At 49.5% G+C, this 9,072-nt stretch overlaps 1 protein-coding gene across 2 annotated transcripts in view; it reads right to left on the bottom strand.

Moving 5' to 3' along the window:
* Positions 1–2,193: 2,193 nt before the first annotated feature.
* LOC104852314 (heat shock 70 kDa protein 1-like) overlaps positions 2,194–9,072 on the bottom strand; it is a 13,650-nt gene continuing 6,771 nt past the window's right edge. Inside the window, exons 1-2 of one of the 2 annotated variants that reach the window (XM_010609883.2) lie at positions 8,983–9,066; positions 2,194–4,681 (exon numbers count right to left, since the gene is read on the bottom strand). In XM_010609883.2, coding sequence (XP_010608185.1) covers positions 2,740–4,668 — 1,929 coding nt within the window. In that variant the 5' untranslated portion in view covers positions 4,669–4,681; positions 8,983–9,066 and the 3' untranslated portion in view covers positions 2,194–2,739. Of the gene's footprint in view, positions 4,682–8,982; positions 9,067–9,072 lie in introns of those variants that run through there. The other variant, XM_010609884.2, reaches the window with a different exon arrangement.

Raw genomic sequence — 9,072 nt, forward strand, 5'->3', positions numbered from 1 at the left:
GGCTCACGCAGGCGCAAGGCAACGCCGCGGAGAGCCCCTAGGCACGGACAGAAAGAGCACGGTAGACGTGGCCTGGAGAGAGCCGCTCACGGGCCTTGAGGCCAGGAAAGGGGCGGGGCTTCTTTCCCGACTTCCGGCTCCCACCGCGCAGGCGCAGGCGAGCTGCGGTCGGGTCCTCCCCACTCAGGTTTTCAGGTTGTCCTTCTTCTTCTTTTTCTTTTTCTTTTTTTTTTGAGACAGGGTCTCACTATGTAGTTGAGACTGACCTGGAACTCACTATGTAGCCCAGGCTGGTCTCACACTCGCAGCGATCCTCCTGCCTCATCCTCCAGTGTGCTGGGATTGCAGGTGTGCGCCACCACGCCCGGTTTTAATAAGGATTTTTACTTATGCTTTTTTATTTATCTTTTAGGTATCGGGGATCGAACTCCAGACCTTGCGCTTGTGAGGCAGGCAGCGGAACTACTGAGCTAAATCCTCGGCCCCGCTCTTGATTTTTAGAAGCAGAGAGGCTACTATTCTGCAAGGTTTTTACTTTCGATAAAGCAATACTATACAATGGGACAAGCCCTTGCTTTGCCTCTGTATTTTTCTTCACAAAATGTTTTGTTCCAGAAATGTAAGTTTGTGCTCCTGGGCTCCTGCCCAGTGTATCAAAATGGTTTGTGACTGTTTGAACCTTGTGACCTTCAGGAATGTTCGGTTAAGCTCTGGCCCCTCACAAGAAGGTTTGGGGCTAGGAATTTAGCTCAGCAGCACAGTGCAAGGTGAGGTCCTGAGTTCATCCCAGATACCAAAATAAAATTAAGCTCTGCTCCTTTTCAGAATATTAAGCTCTAAACCCCCTTTGGAGAAAGTTCTGTAACTCTGCCCCTCAACAAAGCATGTTTCAGGAATGGTCTGTAACTCCCCCCGCCCCAGCATGCTCACCTACCCTGTAGATCCCTATATAAGGAAGCTCTCGTTTCTCTTTTTTTTTTAATTTTAAAGTTGTACTTTTAATAAAAACTGCAGTTGCAGGACAGAAATGCAATCAATAGTTCCTAGGGCTCTTGAACACAATAAGCCTGAGTCATTCTCTGTCTGTGGAAGGACCGAAGCTCTCCTTTCTTGTAGAGCTCTCAGACTTCAAGCTCAGACTCCTCTGAGCCTTGCCCACTCATCATCGGATTCTTGAGTCTTCAAATTTCGATCGCCTTGACCAGAGCTGTGACACTCACTTGTGACACTTGGCCATAGCACTGAGCTGTTTGCTTTACCCCAACATTATGACTGGACCATGCATGCTGTGTTTTACTTACACCCTATATACCTTATTGAGAAGTGTAGAGAATATGTATGTGATAATTATGATTTGTGCACTTTGATAATCAAAAATTCGAAGGGCCGAGGATGTAGCTCAGAGACACCGTGCCTGCCTGGCAAGCACAAGGTCCTGAGTTCTATCCCCAGTATCAAAAAAACAAAACAAAACAAAAAACCAAGGAATTCATCCAGATTGGGGGAATCTAAGCACAAACTTTGATTTTTATCAAAGGTTCCCATTAAATACTTTTTCTCCAACTTTAGGCTCCAATTTGTTTAGTTTTTGGTGCTGGGATTGAATCCAGGGCCTTAAGCACACTAAGTGTGAACTCTACCACTAGTCCTAGTCTCCATATTAAATACTTTTTACCAAGGACTGTCCTGCAGAGAAGACTAAACCCACTGGCTTACCTATACAGAGGGCCCATTCCCCTCCCTCAAGTACTGGGGATTGAACATGGTGTCACACTGAGCTACATCCCAGCCCTGCTTTACATTTATTTTTATTATTTTATTTATTTTTTGGCACAGGGGATTGAACTCAGGACCTTGCACTTGCAAGGCAGGAACAGTGCCACTGAGCTAAATTCTCCAGCCCCCCTTTTTTTTTTTTTTTTGAGACAGAGTCTCACTATGTAGTTGAGTCTGACCTGGAACCTACTATGTAGCCCAAGCTGGTCTTGAACTCACAGCCATCCTCCTGTCTCAGCCTCCTGAGTGCTGTGTGGTTTTTGTGACTTTGTGAAATAAGAAGTAAAAAGGTGGGCTGAGGATTTAGCTCAGTGGTGCCACCACCTGCCCTCACAAGCGCAAGGTCCTGAGTTCAATCCCCAGTACATAAATAAATAAATAAATAACATCCACCCAGCTGCATCCTAAACACTTAATCCAGATTATCATTGGTTCTGAGCAGTAACCAGTTACCAACAGCTGCATCTGTGCTAAAAGTGTCTGAGGACTGAGAATTAGTTTCCTGTTGAAACAATGAGCTCATGAAAACACTTCCGCCTTACCAAATCAATCATTCACAACCACCTCATAGAGAACACACATTCTCAATCATCTGTCCTTTACTCCACAAAGTACGCTCATAGCCTAAAAGTACCAGAAGTAATTTGCTTTAGGAACACATTTACTGAGTGACAACCGTCCTCACAGGAAGAAGAAAGAGTGTGGCTGGTAATAAATAAGAGACACTCAAAATCCCCAGAGGGTTCAGAGAGGGGCCCAGTTTTCCTTAAAAAGTCCATTTCAGAGCCACAGATGGGATGTTGGAGTATGAAAGGGTGATTTTTTAGACTTCTCTGTCAGAATCCAAAGGGATGGCAACTTAGGTTCAGGTTCAGTCAATCCAGGAATCTTAAGAATGTCTGAAGGGGAAAGGAATAAAATTGACCTAGAAGCCCCCTTAGAACCCTCTGGCTCCAGAAAACATTAATCTACTTCTTCGATGGTGGGGCCGCCTGCTGCAGGCCTTCCGGGCGTGTACCCCGCTCCACATGCAGGCCCAGTACATCCTCCCTGGTAGAGCTTTGTGATGACTGGATTGCACACCCGTTCCAACTCTTTCCTCTTATGGTCAAACTCATCTTTCTCAGCCAGTTGATTGGCTTCCAGCCAGGAAAGGGCCTCTTCGCATTTACTCAGTATTTTCTTTTTATCGGACTCACTAATCTTGCCCTGCAAGCCATCATCGCTGACGGCACTCTTCATGTTATAAGCATAGGATTCTAAGGCGTTTTTGGCAGCAATTTTCTCCCTTTGGGCCTCATCTTCAGCTTTATATTTTTCAGCGTCCAGAACCATGCGCTCGATCTCCTCCTTGCTCAGCCGGCCCTTGTCGTTGGTGATGGTGATCTTGTTGGCCTTGCCCGTGCTCTTGTCGGTGGCCGTGACGTTGAGGATGCCGTTGGCGTCGATGTCGAAGGTCACCTCGATCTGGGGCACGCCGCGGGGCGCCGGCGGGATGCCGCTGAGCTCGAAGCGGCCCAGCAGGTTGTTGTCGCGCGTCATGGCGCGCTCGCCCTCGTACACCTGGATCAGCACCCCGGGCTGGTTGTCCGAGTAGGTGGTGAAGACCTGCGTCTGCTTGGTGGGGATGGTGGAGTTGCGCTTGATGAGCGCCGTCATCACGCCCCCGGCCGTCTCCAGCCCCAGCGACAGGGGCGCCACGTCCAGCAGCAGCAGGTCCTGCACGTTCTCCGACTTGTCCCCCATCAGGATGGCCGCCTGCACCGCCGCCCCGTAGGCCACCGCCTCGTCCGGGTTGATGCTCTTGTTGAGGTCGCGCCCGTTGAAGAAGTCCTGCAGCAGCTTCTGCACCTTGGGGATGCGCGTGGAGCCGCCCACCAGCACCAGGTCGTGGATCTGCGCCTTGTCCAGCTTGGCGTCGCGCAGGGCCTTCTCCACGGGCTCCAGCGTGCCGCGGAACAGGTCCGCGCACAGCTCCTCGAAGCGCGCCCGCGTGATGGACGTGTAGAAGTCCACGCCCTCAAACAGCGAGTCGATCTCCAGGCTGGCCTGCGTGCTGGACGACAGCGTCCGCTTGGCCCTCTCGCAGGCCGTGCGCAGCCGCCGCACGGCCCGCTTGTTCTGGCTGATGTCCTTCTTGTGCTTCCTCTTGAACTCCTCCACGAAGTGGCTCACCAGCCGGTTGTCGAAGTCCTCCCCGCCCAGGTGCGTGTCGCCCGCCGTGGCCTTCACCTCGAAGATGCCGTCGTCGATCGTCAGGATGGACACGTCGAAGGTGCCCCCGCCCAGGTCGAAGATGAGCACGTTGCGCTCGCCCTTGCCCGTGCGGTCCAGCCCGTAGGCGATGGCGGCCGCCGTGGGCTCGTTGATGATCCGCAGCACGTTCAGCCCCGCGATCACGCCCGCGTCCTTGGTGGCCTGGCGCTGCGAGTCGTTGAAGTAGGCGGGCACGGTGATCACAGCATTGGTGATAGGGTGGCCCAAAAAGGCCTCAGCGATCTCCTTCATCTTCGTCAGCACCATGGACGAGATCTCCTCGGGGTAAAAAGCCTTATTCTCCCCTTTATAGGACACCACCACCTTGGGCTTGCCTCCTTCATTGATCACTTGAAAAGGCCAAAGTTTCATATCTGACTGCACGACAGGATCGTTAAATTTCCGACCGATCAGACGTTTGGCATCAAAGACGGTGTTCTGGGGGTTCATGGCCACCTGGTTCTTGGCCGCATCCCCGATCAGCCGCTCCGTGTCGGTGAACGCCACGTAGCTGGGGGTGGTGCGGTTGCCCTGGTCGTTGGCGATGATCTCCACCTTGCCGTGCTGGAACACCCCCACGCACGAGTAGGTGGTGCCCAGGTCGATGCCGATCGCTGTTCCCCTAGCATCAGTCATTGTTGTCCGGGGCCTGTGCAGAAAGAACAAGAGACCATGTCCAGAGTGCTTTTCAGTTTTCTTATGATTTTGTTATAAAATGTGCTGATCAGCTTTCAAATGCAAGAATATATAAATAGAATAAACACACCCAAGACCCTTTCAAGACAGGAAGAAGCCCTGGACAAAAAGTACGCAAATGTTGTTTCTCTTTTTGTGATACTAGAGATTGAACTTGAGGGCTTCTTTCTGAGCTACAACTCCAGCCCTTTTGTCTTTTGCTTTTTTTTTTTTTTTTTTTAACACAGGGTCCCACTAAGTTGCTAAATTTCCCAGGTTGTCTTCGAATTTACAATTCTCCCTCCTCACCCTCTGAGAGAGCTGGGATCACGGGCATGCACTCGCCCTATAATGCCTGGCTTGGCCTTGAATTTGTGTCCCTCCTGCAGCCTACTGAGTAGCGAGGAGACAGGAATGAGCCAGCCCACACCTCGGCCCTGCACTTGTTCATTTACAGTTCTGGGGATCGAGCCCACAGCCATTTGCCACTAATGATCCTCTACGGAGAGCTACACTGCCAGCCTGTAGCTTTTGTTTATTCCAGCACACAGTCCCTGCTTCGGTAGCACATCTATCCCAGAGCACAAATCCTAAAATCCGTGCACAGTCTCCATGTTCGTGCATAACGTTTGTTTCAGGATAATCCCAGTTGCTGCAGTGTCTCCTCGCGTGTCCACTAGTGGTCGCACTGTTGAAGAGGCTGGCCAAACGGCCGTGCAGCGCAGCGCAGGGCACACACACAGCCACCCCTGTTCAGTCTGGACGCTGCCTCACAGGTTAAGGCTGAAGCATCAAAACCAGTGCTGATCTTAGCCGATATCCATCCTGCAGTTGCACTCTTGCAAAACCGGAATGCATTTCTTCATGATTAATTACGTGACTCTTTCAAAAGCTGTCAGGCGTGTTCTGAGGAAGCACCCTGCCTTGGAGCTAGGGGTTCTTGGCTTTCAGCCTCTGGAAGGGCTGCTTGTACAACTTCTTTTTTCTGGACCACCAAGAACTCATGAACAGCTCCTTCTGTGGCCTGAAGTGTGGCTAGTTTTGGATGCACCACCTAAGAAATAATCCTGCCTACTCTTGCTTCCGACATCTCTGACTGAACTCACAATTTGTGTGTGGGTGTGTGTGTACAGTTGTGTGTGCACTTGTGTGTGGTACTGGGGGTTGAACCCACCACAGTCTTTACAATGAGCTGTAACTCCAGTTCCCACGCTGCAGCACCACTTTTTTTTTTTGGTACTGGGAATGGAACTCCAATCCTTGCACTTGCGAGGCAGGCCACTGAACTGCTGAGCTGAATCCCCGGCCCCCACACCACTTTTTTTTAATGAGACAAGTCTTGTTAGGAATTCCAGGTTGGCCTTGAACTCTCTGTGTAGCCCAAGATGGCTGCAAATTCACCATCTTCCTGCCTCAGATTCTCAGAGTGCTAGGATTACAGGTGTGTACCACCAGACCCAGCTTCGTCATTGGTTTCTGTTCACGGTAGCAGTCCATTCCTGTTTGTCTGGATGTGTGCACACACAAAACTGCACTTTCTGCCTCAGGTTTTCTTAAGGTGGCTCACCCTGTAATCTGTCATGAAGGTCCCAGCTCTTGAGCTTCTTTCCTTTCTTTTTTTTTTTTTTTTCTTGGTACTGGGGATCGAACTCAGGACCTTGCACTTTGGAGTTAAATTCCTGCCCTTGAAGCTTCTCTGAATGACAGTCGTGAGCTATAGGTTGCTGGGAGGCATTGAGGCCAGCTGATTCAGCCTCCAAGTCTGCTGCCTTAGGATGCCCTGCTCCGCTGCCCCTGCACTTCAAGGAGACCCAAATACAGTTCTTCTTGGTGCAGAAGTGGTGCAGGACGGGGAGACAGAGGAGGAATATCCTAAGGAGATAGCGGCAGGGCTGGCGTGGCAGGTTCTGAGGCAGCAGAAGTGGTTTGTCTTTTTTCTTTTTCTTGTTTGATGGTAAAATACAAGGTGCAAAATGCATTTTCTCATCTTAACCATTCTGTTTCATTTGTAAAAAATGTTTCTGGTGTGGGGATGAAACCCAAGGCTTCATACAGTCTAGGCAAACACCCTTCCACTGAGCTACATCCCAGCCCATTTAAACAACCCTGCTTTTTTTTTTTTTTGGTATGGGGATCAAACATGGGACCTTGTGCTTGGGAGGCAGGTGGCGGAACCACTAAGCTGAATCTCCGGTCCTTCCCCAGTTTTGTTGAGATAGGCTATTGCTAACCTGAAACTTAACCTGTTAACTCCCCACATTCATACTTCCCAACCCCCATCCACCATGAATTCGGCTACTCTGAGTACCTCACACATAATGGTACAGTGAGTGAACAAAATATATAACGAATATTTAAAATTTAAAAATATTGATCAGGCATGGTGGAACATGCCTGTAATTCCAACACTTGGGAGGCTGAGGAAGAAGGACTGTCACAAGTTCAAGGCCAGCCTGGGCTACAAAGTGAGACCCCGTCCAAACAAAAAGTAATACAAAGGGCTGGGGATTTAGTGCAGTGGTTTCACTTCCTGCCTTGCAAGCATAAGGACCCGAGTTTGATTCCCGGAACTATAAAACAAAACCACCCCCCCCAAATTGCATTAAAAGACATATTACCATTAATCCCCTCACTTTGAACACACTCATGTCATTATTTTTGCCATTTTCTGCAGTAGTTCTGGAAGTCCTCTTCTGTATCTGAGACATGATTAAAAATAAAACAATAACAGCGGATGCTGCTGTCAAGTGCCATCCAGCGCAAACAGTCAGGCTCATTTTCGTGTTGTGGGCCCATCCAACTCTTCACCATGTCCGGCACAGCAAGTCAAAATGACCATGAAAGGTAAATTTTTTTTTTTTTGGTACCGGGGATTAGAATTTGGGTCCTTGCGCTTGCAAGGCAGGCCACTGAACCGGTGAGCTAAATCCCCGGCCCAAAGGTAAATGTTTTGAATTAACTCAGGATACTGAGGTGGCCACAGAGCACAACTGAAGACACTGACAGGTGGGTGTGGGGTACGTGCCTGTAATACCAGCACTGGGGCGGCCGGGGCAGGATGATCACCCAGAGTTCAAGGCCAGCCTGGGCTTCATCACAAGACCCTCTTTCAAGAGACAAAACAAAACAAAAATAAAGGCACTGACAAGAGGACTTCCAAATTCCTTTAGAAAGTGGCAAGGATCATGGGATAAGTGCGTTCAGGGTGAGTGTTTAGAGGGGCATTAATGGCAATTTTTTAACCGTAATTTAAAAAAAAAAATTTAACATTCACTGGCCAGGCTGAGGAAGGAGGATAACAAGAAGGATGGAGCCCAGCCTGGGTAACTGACTTAGCAGGATCTTGTTTCAGAAAGGAGGGTGGGGTGTACCTCAGTGTGAAGGGCCTGTGCTCATTCCCCAGTACCACCAAATAAATACATTAAAAAACTGTATTCTTCCATCACACCTCATAAGGGGAATTATGCAGTATTTGTCCTTTTGTGACTTAGTTCACTTAGCATAATGTTCTCAATTTTCATCTATGAGGCAGCATGTTTCAGAACTCCTTTCCTAAGACTAATATTCGTGTAAACTACCCTTTGCTTACTATTCATTTCTCCGTAGACACCTGTGATCTTTCCATCTGCCTGGTATGGCTGAGACAATGTTATGAACATCAGTAAACAAACATGGCAAAGAGCTTACTGGACCTGACAGACCAAAGTACTCTCAGCTACTCAAAGGCGGCAGGAGCTAAGCTGGGTTTACATTGTTATTTTTCACAGGGCCTGATTTCGGAGTCTCTGATAGATTTTACTGTAGGATCACACCTGGCTCCTGTTCAACTGCGATGACCTTCCTTTCTGAACTCCTTAAGAGGCATTCACACCACTTGGGTTCTGTTCCCTTCCCTACTCCTTCACTCTGAGGAATCCATGATTCAGGCCAGTCTGAGGATTCTGCTACAACTCAGGCTCTCGCAAGGCTTTTCAGAGAGGGAGTTCTCTGTACTTTCTTGTACACAACCTCTGCTGTCTGGAGCCAGTAACAACCGCAGGAAGAGTTGGGGGCCCCCACCCACGGTGTGCCCACAGCAGTTCCCAGGCTGCACCCACTTCTTTCTGGCTTTGCCCACTTCCGACCATGCGGCCACTCTTAAGGGCTGGTCGGCCAAGGCCCCCACGCCAGACTTAAACCAGCCAGAGAACTTTACAGGAATTTCGCAGCAAACCAGGACCTACTACTAGGTTTCCAGATTCCTACCCAATTCTAATCCGAGCCTTCTGGGCTCACCTGTTCACTCTCCGTCTTCGATCCAGTTTAGAAGCTGGTAGACTGCGGAGCCCCTGCGAGCGGGAACTCCCCAAACACCCAAATCCCGCG

Source organism: Fukomys damarensis, unplaced genomic scaffold, assembly GCF_012274545.1.
Source record: "Fukomys damarensis isolate Sample0158 unplaced genomic scaffold, DMR_v1.0_HiC HiC_scaffold_20, whole genome shotgun sequence".
NCBI lineage: Eukaryota > Metazoa > Chordata > Mammalia > Rodentia > Bathyergidae > Fukomys > Fukomys damarensis.